General features: G+C 44.3%; 1 protein-coding gene across 1 annotated transcript in view; it reads right to left on the bottom strand.

The window, feature by feature from the left end:
* Positions 1–19,272, bottom strand: part of LOC149452763 (uncharacterized) — a 65,372-nt gene that overhangs the window by 32,131 nt on the left and 13,969 nt on the right. Inside the window, exon 2 of the mRNA XM_089688997.1 lies at positions 14,008–14,106. Coding sequence (XP_089545123.1) covers positions 14,008–14,106 — 99 coding nt within the window. The remainder of the gene's footprint in view (positions 1–14,007; positions 14,107–19,272) is intronic.

Here is a 19,272-nt window from a genome sequence, read left to right as displayed (position 1 = left end):
TTTCATACACAGTCCCTCCATTTTTAGGGGCTCAAATGTAATTGGACAAATTAATATAATCGTAAATAAAATGTTCATTTTTAATATTTTCTTGAGAATCCTTTTGGACATTACCAAAGACTGGGTTTCCTCCTTTCTGATGCTTTGCCAGGCTCTAACTGTAGCTGTCTTCAGTTGTTCTTTTTGGGTCTTTCTGTCTTTAGTTTTACCTTCGGCAAGTGAAATGCACGCTCAATTGGGTTGAGATCAGGTGAATGACTCCGTCATTGCAGAATATTCCACTTCTTTTCCTTCAAAAGCTCCTGAGTTGCTTTTGCAGTGTGTTTTAGATCATTGTCTATCTGTATTGTGAAGCGCCATCCAATCAACTTTGCTGTATTTGGCTGAATCTAGACTGACAGTTTATCTCTAGACACTGCAGAATTCATCCGGCTGCTTCTGTCTTCTGTCACATCATCAATAAACACCAATGACCCAGTGCCACTGGAAGTCATGCCTGCCCATGCCAACACACTGCCTCTACCATGTTTTACAGATGATGCTGGGTGCTTTGGATCATGAGCTGTTAAAAGCCTTCTCCACATTTTTTCTTCCCGTCATTCTGGTACAGATTCATCTTAGTTTCATCCATCCAAAGAATGCTTTTCCAGAACTGGTCTAGCTTTTTTAGATTTTTTTTGGCAAAGTCTATTCTGGCTTTTCTATTCTTCAGGCTTTTGAATGGTTTGCACCTTGTGGTGAACCCTCTGTATTTGCTCCCGTGAATTCTTCTCTTGATTGTAGACTTTGACAATGATACGCCCACCTCCTGGAGAATGTCTTTCACTTGTCTGGATGTTGTGAATGGGGTTTCCTTTACCATAGAGAGGATCCTGTGAACATCCGCCACTGTTGTCTTCTGTGGACGTCCATGCCTTTTTATGTTGCTGAGCTCACCAGTGCATTCTTCTGTCCTCAGAATGTACCAAACTGTTGATTTGGCCACTCCTAATGTTGCTGCTATCTCTCTGATGGATTTGTCTATTTTTTGAAGCCTTACAATGGCCTGTTTCACTTGCATGGACAGCTCCTTTGAATGCATGATGTCGGTTCACAGCAATAGATTCCAAATGCAAATACCACAATCAACTCCAGACCTTTTACCTGCTTAATTAATGAAGAAATAATGGAGTAGTCCACACCTGGCCATGAAACCGCTTTTGATTCAATTGTCCAATTACTTTTGGTCCCTTGAAAAAGGAGGGATGGCTACTCTTAAGAGCTACAATTCCTAAACCTTCCTCCAATTTGGATGCACATATCCTCAAATTAAACCTGAGAGTGTGCACATTCAGCCCACATCCATGATATAACTATAGCTTGAATATGTTTTGGTAAAAAAACGGATTTAGCACAGCCCTGCTGTCTTGTAGTAGTACTTCTGCTATAGAGTGGAGGGCAAGTGGTTAATAACAAGCAACAGTGCTCAGATCTACAATGGAATAGAAATGTGAGAGTCCATATATATATATATATATATATATATATATATATATATATCTCCACATACACTATATTGCCAAAAGTATTGGGACGCCTGCCTTTACACACACATGAACTTTATTGGCCCACCCTTTGCAGCTATAACAGTTTCAACTCTTCTGAGAAGGCTCTCTGCAAGGTTTAGGAGTGTGTCTATGGGAATGTTTGACCATTCTTCCAGAAGCGCATTTGTGAGATCAGGCACTGATGTTGGACGAGAAGGCCTGTGTCAGGGATCCCGGGTCCTCGGCGGCGCGCGCATGCGCAGACCGCCGATCCGTCCCAGCCGGCGAGCGCAGAATCCTCGGCGATCGCGGCGGCCGCGCATGCGCAGTAGCGATCGCGGCCGCACCAATGGGAGAGCAGGGCGCCCTATTTAAAGCTGCCTGTGCATCTCCAAGTTGCCGCAAGGTCTTGTTCCAGTCCTGTAAGTACGCTTCCTAGTTGCCAAACTCTGCCTGTTCTGACTTATGCTTACCTTCTCCTGCTCTGACCCCGGCTCGTCCCTGACCATCCTTCTGCCTGACCCTCGGTACCTCGTTGCCCGCTACCTGTTGAACCTGGCTTGTGACCCCGACTATTCTCCGCTTACTCCCCCTGTACCACGCTGCCCGCACAATTCCGACCCGGCTAGTCTGACCTCGTCCACTCCTGACAGTTGCCCATCCATCCCGCTCGGATCGGGATCTGTCATCCCATCCATCCCGCTCAGATCAGGATCTGTCATCCCCGTCACAGCAGGCTCAACCCGGGCACATACCCCCAGCGGGACCCCTCTGCCACCGCCGGGGGTGCCCAGGAACGCGACCTGGTTTCAGTCTTGCACCAAGTCCATCCCCACCATCAGGGGCCCTGGTGAAAAGGCAGACTGGGACTTAGACTCCGCGCCCTGGGAAACCCCGTGCCGTGGACCACTAGAGATCCCGTTGGGTGGAGCCTGACAGTACCTTGCGGCGATGACTGAGCCTGGAAGGGGAACTTCCCCTCTGGACGACATCTGCCAACGGATGGAGACCCTTACACTGGGAATTAGGGGCCTACAGGAGGGTTATACGGAATTGGAGAGTCGCATGCAGACTTTAGCTACCTCTACCAGGGGGCCTGGGGAACCCGCACCAGAACCCCGTGTCCCCACATTGGAACGTTTTTCTGGAGACCAAGGGAGATTCAGGGCCTTTTGTAACTCCTGTCAGTTATACTTTGACCTCCAGCCCCGGACCTTTTCCTCCGAATCGGTGAGGGTAGGGTTCATTATTTCCCTACTACAGGGAGGACCCCAGGACTGGGCCCACTGGCTCCGAGAGAATCGAGACCCCCTGTTAAAGTCGGTAACGGTATTTTTTGAGGCTATGGCCCTCTTGTATGACGACCCCCTGCGCACCGCAACGGCCGAGAGGGCCCTATATACGCTCAGGCAGGGTCACCGGACAGTGGAGGAATATGCCGCCGACTTCAGGCGTTGGCGTAGTGACTGCCAATGGAACGAGGCGGCTCTGCACCACCAGTTCCGCGTAGGGTTAGCTGAATCCCTGAAGGACGAATTGGCCCGAATAGACATACCTAGCACTTTGGAGGCCTTAATAGCTTTGACTATACAAATTGACCGCCGGTTGCGGGAGCGCAGGCAGGAAAGGGGCAACCAAGGACGAGGCCCAACGGGAACACCTCCTCAGGCTTCAACCCTGTTCCAGCCGGCAAGCCAGAATCAGGATGCTATGGATACTCCCGAAACCGGTCCATCGGGAAGAATCCGGCCGACACTAACACCCGAGGAACGCCAGAGGCGTCTTGCCTACCATCTCTGCCTCTACTGTGGGGGAGCAGGCCATATGGTATGTACCTGTCCAGCCAAGAGGGGTAAGTGCTCCGCTATTTTCTCTACGGTATCTTCTAACAGTGTGGGCAACACTAGTTACCTAGCGGTACCTGTGTCACTTCAGCTACCAGGGAGAACAGTAGTGACCACGGCTATTGTGGATTCTGGGGCGTGTAGTTGCTTCATAGATTTAGACTTTGCAGTTCAGCAACAAATTCCTCTACAAACCAAGGAGGTGGGATTGAATATTTTTCTAGCCGATGGGTCACGCATTAAGTCAGGGGTGGTGGACCACGAGACCCCACCTATCCGTACTACCGTATCGACCCATCACGAGGAACTCCTTCGGTTGGACGCCATAGCATCCCCATTATTTCCCATTATTTTGGGGCTCCCGTGGTTACGTGCCCATAATCCCCAGGTGGACTGGAAAGTGGGTTCTATCCAGTTCCTCTCCACATACTGCCAGCAGCACTGCCTCCCTAAGATCTCCCCGATACCGCCGACCGTGTTGTGTCTAGAGACAGATGCGGAGCTGGCGCGAGTCATTCCTTCAGTCTACCATAATTTTCTGGATGTGTTTAGCAAGCGGGGGGCGAACTCTCTCCCCCCGCACCGAGCTTATGACTGCCCAATTGATCTCCTCCCAGGGTCGGAAATCCCATTTGGGCGGATATTCCCCTTGTCCAAACGGGAGTTAGGGGTGCTAAAGGAATATATAGATGAAAACCTCCATAAGGGGTTTATTAGACCCTCCACGTCGCCAGCCGGGGCGGGCATTTTCTTTGTGGAGAAAAAGGACAAGTCCCTCCGGCCCTGCGTAGATTATCGGGACTTGAATAAGGTCACAGTAAAAAACCGTTACCCGCTACCACTGGTCCCCGAACTTTTTCAGAGGCTGAAGTCTGCATCTGTCTTCACTAAACTAGACTTGAGAGGTGCCTATAATTTAGTCCGTATCAGAGAGGGGGACGAGTGGAAGACAGCATTCCGTACCAGATTCGGGCACTATGAATATTTGGTTATGCCCTTCGGCCTATGCAACGCCCCTGCCACCTTCCAGCATTTCATAAACGATGTGTTCAGGGACTACCTAGATATCTTCGTCATCGTATACCTAGACGATATCCTTGTTTTTTCCCCAACCTTGGAGGACCATAGAGGTCACGTGAGGCGCGTGTTGGAACGGCTCCGCCAACACAGCTTATATGCCAAGGCAGACAAATGCTGCTTTGAACAAAGTAGTATTTCGTTTCTGGGTCTAACCATCTCTCCCACGGGAATAGCCATGGATCCCCAAAAGGTTTCGGCCATTTTAGATTGGCCAGCGCCCACCGACAAGAAAGCGGTCCAACGTTTCATCGGCTTTGCTAACTTTTACAGAAAGTTCATTAAGAACTTTTCAGGCCTAGTGTCCCCGATCACCCAGCTGACCAGGCACGGGGTTCGCTTCCAATGGACACCTGAGGCACAAAGGGCTTTCGAAGCCTTAAAGGAGTTGTTTACGGCAGCTCCTATTTTGAGCCACCCTGATTCGTCCTTGCCATATGTCTTGGAGGTGGACGCATCCGAGAATGCGGTCGGGGCGATCCTGTCCCAGAGGAAGGGCATCAAAGAGCTCATGCACCCGGTGGCTTTCTTCTCCAGGAAACTAACTCCTGCGGAAAGGAATTATGATATCGGGGATCGGGAGCTCTTGGCAATCAAGGTGGCACTAGAGGAATGGAGATACTTGTTAGAGGGAGCGGTACACCCAATATTGATTTTTACGGATGATAAAAACTTAGAATATCTGAGGACAGCTAAACGTTTGAGGCCACGTCAAGCCAGGTGGGCGCTGTTCTTTTCACGGTTCTTTTTCCACATAACCTATCGGCCAGGGTCTAAGAACACAAAACCAGACGCACTCTCCCGCATGTTTGGGGATCCCGAGGAGAATCCCAGGCCAGACACTATCCTGACCCCAGGGAATTTCCTAGCCCTCCAATCGGAGCTCCATTCGCAACTGCAGACCGCGTCCGTAGGGATGCAAGGCCCACCCGGTGTCCCCTTATTAAATAGGGAAGGACTTTTCTGGAAGGAGGATCTGATTGTGGTCCCTGAGGAGGCCCGTACCTTGGTATTAGGATACTGCCACGATCACCCGCTGGCCGGGCACTTTGGGGTACGTAAGACCTTGGAACTGCTGCAGCGTACTTTCTGGTGGCCTAATATGGCCAGAGAGTGCGAAACCTACATAAAGACTTGTCCCGTTTGTCAGAGAAACAAACCCACCAGGAACAAAGCTTGGGGTCTCTTGCGCCCATTACCCATACCCGACAGGCCATGGACCATGATTTCCATTGATTTTATCGTGGAACTTCCACCCTCTCAGGACCACACAGCAATCTTCGTGATTGTGGACCGCCTGTCCAAGATGGCCCATTTTGTACCCTTAAAGGACACACCTACGGCCCTTGAAACAGCACGTGTGTTTATTAAGGAAGTAGTAAGACTCCACGGAATTCCCAGGGACATTGTATCTGACAGAGGGGTTCAGTTTACGTCCAGGTTCTGGAAAGCTCTATGTGAAACCCTGGGGATTAAGTTATCGTTCTCTTCTGCTTATCACCCACAGACCAATGGCCAGACGGAGCGTACAAACCAGACCCTAGAGCAGTTCCTCAGGTGCTATACCACCTTCCTCCAAGATGACTGGGTTACTCTCCTGCCGCTTGCGGAATTCGCATATAATAATGCGAGTCACTCTGCTACTAGACAGTCCCCGTTTTTCACAAACTATGGGTTCCACCCTGTATTCCTGCCAGATCTAATCCCAGAGGTCGCAGTCCCAGCCACGCAGGATATGTTGACCTTTCTGTCAACCAATAGCAAGGTATTGCAGGAAGCAATGGCAAAGGCCCAGGATGACAACAAGAGGGCGTTTGATAGGAAGAGAAGAGGGGAATTGAGTTTGCGGCCAGAGGACCAGGTTTGGTTGTCCACCGCAAATTTAAAAATGTCCTGCCCTTCAAAGAAATTGGCTCCCAAGTTCTTGGGGCCTTTCCGGGTCAAACGTAAGGTCAACGAGGTGGCATACGAGCTGGCACTGCCCGACTCTATGAAGGTTCATCCGGTCTTCCATGTGTCCCTGTTGAAACCGGCAACTCCAGACCCCTTCCCGGATCGAAGGTCTAAGCCACCGGAGGCAGTAGACGTGGATGGGGAGGAGGAATTTGAAGTTGAAGCTATCTTAGATTGCAGGAAGAGGGGAGGCCAAACTCAGTTTCTGGTTAAATGGAAAGGATATGGGGCGGAGGAGAATTCATGGGAGCCGGCCCCAAATGTGCACGCCCCAAGGCTTGTGCGGGAATTTTTTCGGAACCAGCCGTTGAGTAGGGTCGGTTGGGCATCCGGAGGTTGCCCGTAGGGGGGGGCAATGTCAGGGATCCCGGGTCCTCGGCGGCGCGCGCATGCGCAGACCGCCGATCTGTCCCAGCCGGCGAGCGCAGAATCCTCGGCGATCGCGGCGGCAGCGCATGCGCAGTAGCGATCGCGGCCGCACCAATGGGAGAGCAGGGCGCCCTATTTAAAGCTGCCTGTGCATCTCCAAGTTGCCGCAAGGTCTTGTTCCAGTCCTGTAAGTACGCTTCCTAGTTACCAAACTCTGCCTGTTCTGACTTATGCTTACCTTCTCCTGCTCTGACCCCGGCTCGTCCCTGACCATCCTTCTGTCTGACCCTCGGTACCTCGTTGCCCGCTACCTGTTGAACCTGGCTTGTGACCCCGACTATTCTCCGCTTACTCCCCCTGTACCACGCTGCCCGCACAATTCCGACCCGGCTAGTCTGACCTCGTCCACTCCTGACAGTTGCCCATCCATCCCGCTCGGATCGGGATCTGTCATCCCATCCATCCCGCTCAGATCAGGATCTGTCATCCCCTTCACAGCAGGCTCAACCCGGGCACATACCCCCAGCGGGACCCCTCTGCCACCGCCGGGGGTGCCCAGGAACGCGACCTGGTTTCAGTCTTGCACCAAGTCCATCCCCACCATCAGGGGCCCTGGTGAAAAGGCAGACTGGGACTTAGACTCCGCGCCCTGGGAAACCCCGTGCCGTGGACCACTAGAGATCCCGTTGGGTGGAGCCTGACAGCCTGGCTCACAGTCTCCGCTCTAATTCATCCCAAAGGTGCTCTATTGGTTTGAGGTCAGGACTCTGTGCAGGCCAGTCAAGTTCCTCCACCCCAAACTCGCTCATCCATGTCTTTATGGACCTTGCTATGTGCACTGGTGTGCAGTTATGTTGGAACAGGGAGGGGCCATCCGCAAACTGTTCCCTCAAAGTTGGGAGCATGAAATTGTCCAAAATGTCTTGAAATGCTGATGCCTTAAGAATTTCCTTCACTGGAACTAAGGGGCCAGCCCCTGAAAAACAACCCCACACCATAACCCCCCCACTCCCACCCCCCCTCGCGCAAACTTTACACTTGGCACAATGCAGTCAGGCAAGTACCCTTCTCCTGGCAAACACCAAACCCAGAAGTTTGGAGGTCTTAAGCTATTGACTGCAGACAGTTGGTGACTTCTGTGCACTGTGCACTTCAGCTTGCGCTGACCCCGCTCTGTCATTTACATGGTCTACCACTTTGTGGTTGAGTTGCTGTTGTTCCCAGTTGATTTCACTTTGTTATAATATCACTAACAGTTGACTGTGGAATATTTAGTAGCAAGGAAGTTTCACTGATGGACTTATTGCACATGTGGCAACCTATCACGGTACCGCGCTTGAATTCACTGAGCTCCTGAGAGCGACTCATTCTATCACAAATGTTTGTAGAAGCAGCCTGCATGCCTAGGTGCTTGGTTTTATACACCTGTGGCTATGGAGGTGATTGGAACACCTGAATCCCATCATTTGGAAGGGTGTCCCAATACTTTTGGCATTATAGTGTATATTGCTGGATGTAGGGATCAGTGAAAAATAACCATCTATGGCACACAAACTCTGGCAGCTCCTCACCAAGGATCAGGGAAATCTCTCACAGGCATGTAAAATAAGAAAAAGCAGGATGCCAGGTCAGTGTGGATAAAAACAATTACAACGCTTTATTAAGCTCACATACAGAAAAGCTGTGGACTGCTCCAGTGGCCAGGACGGCATATGGTGGAGGCTTGCACCATATAATAAGACCAACAGCAGCTGAAGACCTACAGTAACTTGAAAAAGTATTAATTCCCCTAGAAATTTTCCATATTTTGTCATGTTACAACCAATAACGTAAATGTATTTTATTGGGATTGTATGTAATAGACCAACATAAAGTGGCACATAATTGTAAAATAGAAGGAAAATGATAAATGGTTTTCAAAATTTACAATTTACAATTACATGTTCCCAATTGGATTTAGGTCTGGACTTTGACTGGGCCATTCTAACACATGAATATGCTTTGATCTAAGCCATTCCATTGTAGCTCTGGCTGTATGTTTACAGATGTTGTCCTGCTGGAAGGTGAACCTCCACCCCAGTCTCAAGTCTTTTGCAGACTCTAACAAGTTTTCTTCTAAGATTGCCCTGTATTTGGCTAAATACATCTTCCCATCAACTCTGAAACAGAGCTGAAGAATGTATTTATTGAATTTGCATTCTCTTTGTCCCCAGTCACCCACTCCAAATTATTTTGTAAAGGGCCTACATGCTTGGACCTGACCTTTTTACTATTAATATATTTGAAGAATTTTGGGGGGGGGTCCCACTCTCTTTTGCAATCTGACTTTTGTTTTGAATTTTTGCTGTATTTATTTCCTTTTTACATATTCTGTCATGCTCTTTGTAACATTTAAATGATGATAGTGTTCTTTGTTTTGTGTATTTTTTTAAAAGCGCTTTTCTTATTGTTTATAGCTTTATTAACTTTAGCTGTGAGTCACATATTTTTTTTAGGCTTTTAAACTAATTACCAATGGGAATGTATTTTGCAGTGTATTCGTATACAGTCATTTCGAGGAATTCCCATTTCTGTTCTGTGTTCTTTGATGCCAATATTCCTTCCCAGTGTAAGTCTTCAAGAGCAGCCTTGGAAAATTTGCAAGCTTAAAGTTGAGTGTTTTTATCTTTCCCGTATGTGCTTGTTGTTTACAGCTAGCATTAAATGAAATTGTGTTATGGTCAGTACTACCCAGATGTTCTTTTACTGAACATGAGTAATAAGATCTGCATGGTTTGAGATAACCAGGTCCAGCAGAGCATCATTTCTAGTTGGCCCCTCTGTGAGCTGTACCATAAAATTGTCTTGTAATAGGTTTACAAATTTTTGCCCTTTTTAACCGTTCCAGCAATGCCATTACTCCAGTCAATTAGTAGTTAAAATCCTTCATTATCATCACTATCCCAACAGTTGCAGCCCTTTCTATCTGTGCAAGAAGCTGAGTCTCCACTTCCTCATTAACACTGGGTGGCCTATATTAGACACCAATGATTAACTTTGAAGTAAATGCACCCATATGCAGTTCCACTCATAATGCTTCAGCCTCATCACACTCTCTTTCCCACATACTTTGAGATCACTTCTCACATAGAGACAGACACCACAACCTTTATGTTTTATCCTGTCTCTCCACAAAAAAGCATAGCCAGGAATACTAACAGCCCAATCATGCCATTTGCATTTGTTTATTATTTACAAAGTCATAGATCATAAAACAAAGTCATAGATCTTCTCTTCGCACTATGGAATAAAGAATAATTAATGTATTTACCTAAATCAGTTTTAACCTTTTTAACAGCACATTGGGATTCTTTGGAATAAAGTGATGGGGCACCAATAGTTTTGGACACAACTGTAATTATCAAAGCAAAAGTGACCCCCAACATCTAAAATGCAAAGAAAAGTAAATCAGGGTTAGCCTGCAACATTTAGACTTTTCTATAAGGAAAGTAGAAGCAGAAAGAGCTAGTAGCAGTTAAAAAGCCTTGGTGGTGATCTAGACAGGTCAATCTACAGATAAATGATCAGCTGGGATTCAGAGAGTAATGGAAAAGGCATGTGGCAGGACTAAACTGGAAAATGGATTGCAGAATTATTGGTCATATGCAAGAGCTTATAGCTAACATGAATCTGTGTTGATTGTGAGAAGCATTAAAAAGAACTAGTCAGGAATGGACATTTGTAAGAATCTCTACTTTTAAAATATATGTAAACCTTAAAATAATTACATTTAGTGTGCTAAACTTCTGTGTATCCTAAACCGTTGCCATTTACAAAAAAAATAATAAAAATGAAAAAAACCCACTTGTTTCCACCTTGATCTCTTGCAGCCTCTTTGCCATCATTCTTGTCTACATGCAGGCACTCCAGCAATAATCGCACATCATTTCTCACGGTGGATTCCCTGATGGGGACAACAACAGTGAAACATGCCTGTGCATAGGCAGGGCCACTTGTGGTCTTCATTGGCAGAACATGTGACAAGATGCCAACACAGATGTACAGTTGGGAGACAAGGACAGAAAGCTGTCAGACTATAGCTGGTAGTGCCTGAGCAAGGATATTTATGGCAGGATTATATGGTACTATTTTAATGAAAGCTGCAGATTAAAAATATTGAAAATTACTTTTGTCATTACTTTAACATGTTGATGCATATATTAGATTTTAGTAATGAGGTTCAAGTTGTATTACCAATCCTGCCATGCCACTCACAATTCCGGCGGCAACTCACTTAGGCTCCGACAGGAAGAATGCAAGTTCATAAAATATAAAACAAGTAATTTGAGAAGTAGGGCTGCACAACATTTCAATAGTATAAACAATTCAATAATATAAATTATTACAGATTATTACAAATGCACACTGATGACTGCATCCATTTAACATTTGTGCATAGCAGAAGATCAAAAATGTGCAAAGATTAGCCTTACAAAAATGATCACATGCATCACATCATATCCAAATTCACACTTTTTGTCAAAGGGTGCAAAGAGTTTTCAAATTTATCAACTATGGACCAGGGTCCTACATCGTTAAGCAGCAGAGCATGGATTACCCTCTTTCAAAGCAAATCCAAACTCAATTATGCCACTTCAACCACACTAATTAGTTGCTTTGGGTTACCTCACATATTGTTAAATGAGAGCACCCTATTGAACTGTTGGTTGTTCAGCGCTTTGCTAAATAAAGATATTTATATTCCTAGATTGTAAGCTGCGAGAAGCAGGGCCCTCCTATCCCTCTTGTATTGAACTGTACTGTTGCTGTATTGTCTCCCGTTATATTGTAAAGCCCTGAGCAAACTGTTGGCGCTATATAAATCCTCTATAATAATAATAATATTTGCATTTACATGATACCTATACATACATTATTCCTACATTACCTACACAAAAAAGTCAGAAGACTTTGAATGTGGAGCGAGTCTAGCAGAGCTGCTTCTTAAAGTTTTTTTTTTTTTTTTTTTCATTTTGGATACAGTAAGGGATGGAAAAAAACTGTTAGTTTATTTTGCCATCTGATTTCCATTTCAGCTCCATGGACAAAACACAATAGGAAATCCCTCCAAAGTTAGGGAATCCTTGGGTGTCACCAGGGTCACAGAACTAGTATCCCCATTGGAAGAGTCTCCCTCTATTACTGTTCTGGTGTCAACCTAAAATCTGAAATTTCCTTTTTCTTTCACTTTGAAAGTTAACGGTAAACAGGACAAATATAGAGTGTGAATCTTCCTAACAGGGGCACAGACAGAATTGAAAGCTGACAGGTGTTCTAATCCATCTCCACTATATCCAAAGCTAAAAAACATTTGCCTTTAAAGGATAAGTTCACCTTTCGTAACATGTTACATTACACCCATATAACCTGTAACATGTATCAAACAGACCAACCCCCACTCCCTGTTGTGACAGCTAGCGGGGGGGGGGATCTTCTTCTCCCTACTAGGTGGCACAATGTTTTAAAAATGTGCGGGGCTCCACCTGCCCGGCATTGCCATTCATTCACCAGGGGTTCTGTGAATAAATTATCTAGTCCCAACAGCCTTTGTGGCTTGTAGTTCTCCATGCAATACCATGGCGCTGTGGAGTGCCGTGGTAGTTTATTGATTTTTTTTCTGTCAGTATACCCCATACGGGCAAGTATCTGCATGAAACCTGCATAGCACCAGCAATCTGCAAAAAAATTTGCATTTATAATTTTTTGTAAAAAGGTGAATTTATCTTTTAATGGAAGAGGGGTTATTAAAGCATATTTATGGTCACAATTTAAAATTATTATATTCATTTTCCCATGTAATTTCAGTTATTTCTAGCCTACTCCTATTAATCTGAATGGTCTTGAAGTTTGTAAACTTACTTTGTGAAGAATCCCCACATTTACTACCTTGAATTCTGCAATACATATTCACTATATCCTGTATTCACACTACTGAAAAGCACTGCTGTGTCGCAGAATTCCCAGAGCCTGTCTTTTGAATTACAGATGTGCTGAGAGTAGGAGTTTCAGGAGGCAGAGTCAGTACTTAATTAAAAAGTTATCGCCAGATAAGCAGGCCCAAAGTGATGTAAAAATTGGTCTGGTCTATAAAGGGTATATAGGAACGAGAATTGATGTGATTAAAGGATATCTAAACTAAAGAACCAAAAATGTTAACTAGTAGTAAAGCCTAACTCAGATTATTCTTAAAAATGTTCCCTCCCCCTCCTTATTCCAATTCTGCATACCCTGTATAAAAATCATGTGCGTATCTACCTATTTCTAATCCAGTTTGGTCATATGGTCCAGCAGCTCTGGGTTCAGAGAGCGGCTGCTGCAGGGCAATAGAGAGAAAGCCGATAATGGCTGGGCTATGGGAGCCTATGGATGATGTCATGGCTCTGGGAATTCACTGCTGTCCCTGCTGAACCGGCCAAGATTCAAACCGTCTATGGCTGCCTTTAGACAGGGGAGCCGCAGCTGCTAAATCACGTGACCATACTAGACTGGATTATGAAAAGGTAAGTACACATATATTTTTATTCAGGGTGTATAGGATAGGTAAGAGTGGGGATGGTCATTTTTAAGAATAGTCAGAGTAAGGCTTTATTACCACTTTACATATTTCGTTTGGATATCCTTTAACCACTTTGGCTTTTGTAACATTGTACCCTTTATGGATCTGAGAAATGTTTACATGACCATATGCAGATATCCTGCTCCCCCAATACCTAAGTTACCCACACTCACTTGTTACCACAACTACATGATGGGAATTTGAGAATGAGTGTAGTGGTACTGTAGTTTTATGCTGCCTTCATTATGAGTTGTATTAATCAGAGGCATCCCTCTATACAGAGAACACATGGATGATTGCATCTGTGTGTTGCAGCTCCTTCATAATCCTGTCCTGTCACATTTGGGGTTCAAGTGGTACTACTTGAACTGCAGTACAGAAAAATTAGATCAAGGGCCTGACTGTACTCTCTGGCAGGGGTGAGTGGCTCTCAAGCATGGCTGACTGGAATAAAATACATGTTTTGGTAAGTAAAATAGATTACCCATACTTCATGTGTATTCAGCTGCTTGCCTATAGTTCTGTTTAAACTCTTTGTGTGGTACCAGATGAGTTTCACTTATTGTGTCTGTAAACACAATGAACACTTACACAATGCATATATATTTTTATTTTTTCATTTAATTTTTAATAAACTCCTCACCATTTCATTTTCTTTACATTTCCGGCATTCAGCAGAAAGGGATGTAGAGTGGCAATACTGGTTCTCTGGGCAGTCACTTGACCCATTACACACCTCCACCTGTGAAGGTCCAAAAAAGGGCAGAAATCAGATGTATGTTATATGTACTTAAAATTTCATAAGGAGTAAATGCACATGAAACTGTGTGAAAAGTAAAACCACTACTATACCATACCACAACCTGCTGAAGTTGTTCTCTTTGGATATGGTTAAGTAGCTCCAAACCATGGTTCTATGCCATGAATTTGATACTGATATTGTTGAAAGCATCTTGAAAGCAGTACCATCTGTAGTGCAGGTTTCTCTGTACAAGTTACAGCTTTCTTACAGGATCCTCAAAGACATTTGCACTTTTCTGAAATAGGTAAAAGGAGAAGTTTGCAGCCTCTTTCAACCGTTTGACCTTTGAGTAACCCTTGAATTAATTTTCAGGTCTTGGGGAACCCCCTACTAAAACCAATTCATTGTGGGTCAGTGGATGAAATTCCCCCCTCACATTGTAGTCAGAATGCCACCCTTACAGATAGCTAAAAAGATAATTGGTGTTCTGCTTTTGAAGATACGACGCGGTGTTGGCCTTGGAACTATGCAGTCACCATCAAATGGGAGTTCAATCCGTCACAGATCAAGGAAACCCTAGCAACCTCAGGAGGAACTCAGTCTGAGAATGGCTGAGTTAGCGCTTTCTGGCAAAACAGGCAGAGAACCAGGAGGTGCTAAGCTATCAAACCACACTGTGAAAGTCGCAATTTCCTCCTGGTTGCTATTGGTATAACTTCGGTATATAGTAAGTAACCCTCATTTGGACATGGCCAGGCCATATGATTGTTTGCTGAAGACCAGGCACAGTACTGCTGAGGAGCATGCCCCTCTCCACAACTAGAAAGTGGAAATAAAGTGTGGGGTTGGGGCAGAACCAGGTGAAAGAAGTATTACGTTTGTGGCAATAGAGTGTGGTAGGTATTTGCAAAGATTAGCTGAACAGAATTACAGAATCCTTTGGCTGGTGTGCAATTAATCTCAGGATTTAGATTGGAATTCCACATTAAAAGCATAGTAAAACATTTTAAAACAATTTTAAATATCTTTAAAGAGATTCAAAAACTGTAAAAGGGAGGGCTTTTTTTCACCAGGAACGCAGGGGAACACAGGAGGAATGCAGTTCCGGCACGTCCAGCACTTAATGTATGTAACAGCAAGAGATGCTGGGGTCTGCTTGAGGGTCTATTGATGCTAGCTGCTGGGGGATTTATTATTCCTGGTGGGGGCTCTATTGGTGCTGAATGGTCAATTGTTGTTGAGGGGGTCTATTGCTGCTGGGGGATCTATTTGCTGCTGACTGCTTGGAAATCTATTGTTGCTGGTGGGGAAGTCCATTGTTGCAAAGGGTCTATTGTTGCTGGTGGGGGATCTATTGGTGCTGAGGGGTGAATTGCTGCTGAGAGGGATCTAATGTTGAGGAAGGGAGGGGTCTATTGATGCTGGCTGCTGGTGGATCTATTGTTGCTGGTGGGGGTCTATATTTGCTGGGGTGGATCTTTTATTGCAGGGGGAGTATTGTTGCTGGGAAAATCTATTGTTGCTTGGGGGAACTTTTGTTCCTGGAGGTTCTATTGTTGCCAGCTGCAAGGGATCTATTCTACTGCTTTTCTTGTTATCATTAACAAAATTCCATACAAATTACTTAGCACCACAAAAATGATACTTGGATATGTATTCTTTAAAAGGGGTGCTAATGGGGGATGGGTAAGAGGTGGAACCAGGAAACGTTGCTTGGAAGTAGGTAGGATACAGAGTCGGGGGTAGAGAGAAAAAAGCCCTGATAAAAAGTATCAAATCTCAACAATAAAATTTTAAAGTGCGTGTCAAGCTATAAAAAATTCTTTAGATTTCAGAGCCCCTCTCAGATTTTTATGGCTATCTGTTCTTTCATAAAGAGAATTTCCCTAATTTACTGTCCTGCAGACAATGTTTTACCAGGTAGGAAGCAAGGGAATTTTCCAACATCAACACAAATAGAAATGTATTTTTTTTAGTAGATAAAAGGTAAGATTTGTATTTATATCTGTGAATCTGCTGCAGATTGCCCCTCACTTCCTGTCTGGTAAAGCCATTGCCATCAGGACAAAAAGTGAGGTGAGGAAAATGTCTCTAATGGAGCTGAGGGTGGCAGCTAAATCCTTCCTCCTCAATCTAAACTCAACGTGTAAAGGCAAAATGTTTTTCATTTTGGATAGAGTGAGGGTTATAACCCTTGTAGGTTGTTTTTTCTTGCCAACTGTAAACCATTGGAGATATTTACCTTCACTTGTTGTCCCATAACTAAAATAGGAAGTGAGAAGGAATCCCTCCAAAGGGAGGAAATCATGGGGTGTCACCAGAACTCGTGTCCCCATTGGAAGATTTCTCCTCTATTACTGTTCTGATATCAACCCCAAATGTGGGATTTTCTTTTACTTTCAATGGTAAATGGGACAAATAGAGAGAGTGAATCTCCCTAATGACACAACATCCCTCCATCCCTCTCCACTCTATCCAACACAAAAAAAAGTCAAGTGGACTCTAGAGCAGTGGAGACGTGTTTTCTGGAGTGACAAATCACACTTATCTGTCTGGCAAACCAATAGACCTGTCTGGGTTTGGAGGTTGCCAGGAGAACCGTATTTGCCTGTCTGCATTGTGCCAAGTATAAAGTTTGGTGGAGGGGGGATTATGGTGTAGGATTGTTTTTCGGGGGTTGGACTTAGCCCTTTAGTTCCAGTCAAAGGAACTCTTAAGACGTCAGCATACCAAGATATTTTGGACAATTTCATGCTCCCAGGTTTTTGGGAACAGTTAGGGGTTGGCCCCTTCGTTTTCAACATGATTGTGCACCAGTGCACAAAGCAAAGTCCATAAAGACATGGATGAGCGAGTTTTGGGATGGAGGAACTTGACTAACCTGAGTCCTGCCTCAACCTGATAGAATACCTTTGGGATGAATTAGAGCAGAGACTGCGAGCCAGGCCTTCTCATTCGACATCAGTGCCTGACCTCACAAATGCGTTTTTGGAAGAATGGTCAAACATTCCTATAGACACACTAAACCTTGTGGACGGTCTTCCCAGAAGAGTTGAAGCTGTTATAGCTGCAAAGGGTGGACCATCTCAATATTAAACACTACAGACTAAGACTGGGATGCCATTACAGTTCATGTGCGTGTAAAGGCAAGCTTCCCAATACTTTTGGCAATATAATGTATATGAAGGAGTAATGCTGTCCCCCTAGGATAGGAAGTGTGTCATGACTACAAAACATCTCCCTTTCTCATCTTCCTAGAAAAGGGAAGGTGTTCTGTAGTTTTATAGCTCCCAACTGTCCCTGATTTTGAGGGACTGTCCCTGACTTGGAATAAAGTCTCTCTTTCCTCCTCATTTGTCCCTCATTTTGGTCTGATCTATTTAGTTGTATATAAAATGCACTATTTATCTTGCAAAAAGTGTTGAAACCTTGCTAAACGGTGCTAAACATTTAATCCAGTTTCTAAATTGTTGCATTTGTAAATTTCAAAAGTCAGTATAAAGGAATAATAGTGGTAAAAAAAAACACTTGTGGGTTTAACTAATTTTTTTGTATAATTCTCCTTTAAGGGGGCGTGCCCTATGCCTATATACTTTTGCTAATAGGTGTTCCTTGTTCCCATCTCAAAAGGTTGGGAGGTATGTAGCTCACAAAGGGGAACTGGGTAGGGCTGAGGGCATTGGGCGAGGTAAGAAGTACCTGCTGTACCGATAATAGTTTTCATTATCCTATGCTTTGCCTGGCTGTTTTGATCATGCAACCTTATGGCACTGTAGTGTTGGACCTTGACACTAAGCCCACCCCGACACATTCTCTTTGCCCCTGGATATGATGGACTTACCCACTGGCCAATAGAAATGTGTAGAAGGTGCGAGGGGGTAGGCAAGCTGCAGTTCAAGGAGAAAGTGGTAAAGATTTTCCAGACTAGATTGTCCAGCATTTGAACAGAGCGCAGGAGAGCTCCTACAAGTATGGCACTTCTTGATGCCGGTAATTCATATCTATCAGCAGCTTTCAGTATTAATAAATTGAAGGAGGCTCTTTAAGTATAATCAAAGCATGTAAATGTTTACATCTCATTTTATGTAAGTTTTATTAACATTTATATGTAATAAAGGTGTGGATACTAACATTTATAAGTAATAACACCACAGATCCAGGGAATATTAGATTGCCTCCTGGGGATAAGGAAGGAATTTTTCCCTTGCTGGAACTAACTGGATCATGCTTCATAGGGGTTTTTTGCCTTCCTCTGGATCAGCTGTGGATATAGAATTGTGTATATGGAGGTTTTCCATTAATTTTTTTTCTGTTGGTTGAACTAGATGTAGTAGACTTGTGTCTTTTTTTCATCCTATGTGACTACGTTATCTTCATGTAAACTTGTGCTCATAAACAACAATAGCAATCACATGATCACTATCATTCCTTCCCTTTGACAAATGATCTATAGACCTGACTAAACTCCATATACATAATGATGCAGCATATGTTCCTCAGAAATATTTTTACAGATTATGAGTCATTTGTGACTCACATGACAGTGACACCTGGTAACAGTAAGAAAGAATTCTAATTGCTGGTTAGTTTCATGGATACCTAGGACTGTTTATTACTGATCTTGACATTCAATAAAATACTGTATATCATTAAATATTTACATAATTCTCTCTGCCCTAACAAATGTCTAAAGAATGTGTTATCTACTATGGAAACTAACATTCAATTTAGTGAATTACTGCCAGCATAATAGTAATATTTATCATAGTTCTTGCATACAAACTTTACAATGGTGATGTGAGAGTGGGTGATAAAAATTAGTAGGAGTTGTAAAATATTGCATAGCATTCAATGCCACGCTACAGAAAATGGGGCCAGCAGATCATTAGCATGCTTTAAAAAGAGATAATTCTACCACTTTACAAAACTCTGGTCTGGCCACATCTTAAGTATGCCGTCCAGTTCTGGTCACCAATCCTTAGGAAGGAAGTGCTTGAACTGGAGAGAGTCCAGAGAAGGGCAACAAAGCTAATAAGGAGACTGGAGGACCTCAATTAAGAAGGACGACCACAGACATTAAAGTGTCATTATAACCATACTATGAAAAGCTCTCATAACATGCTATATAACAGAGTGTGCATACTCACAAAGCCAGTTTGTAGATGA

The sequence above is a fragment of the Staurois parvus genome, unplaced genomic scaffold (genome assembly GCF_062004578.1).
Source record: "Staurois parvus isolate SC_StPar_1 unplaced genomic scaffold, SC_StPar_1.0 ptg000465l, whole genome shotgun sequence".
In the NCBI taxonomy this organism is placed as follows: domain Eukaryota; kingdom Metazoa; phylum Chordata; class Amphibia; order Anura; family Ranidae; genus Staurois; species Staurois parvus.
This window is presented reverse-complemented; position numbering and strand designations above follow the sequence as displayed.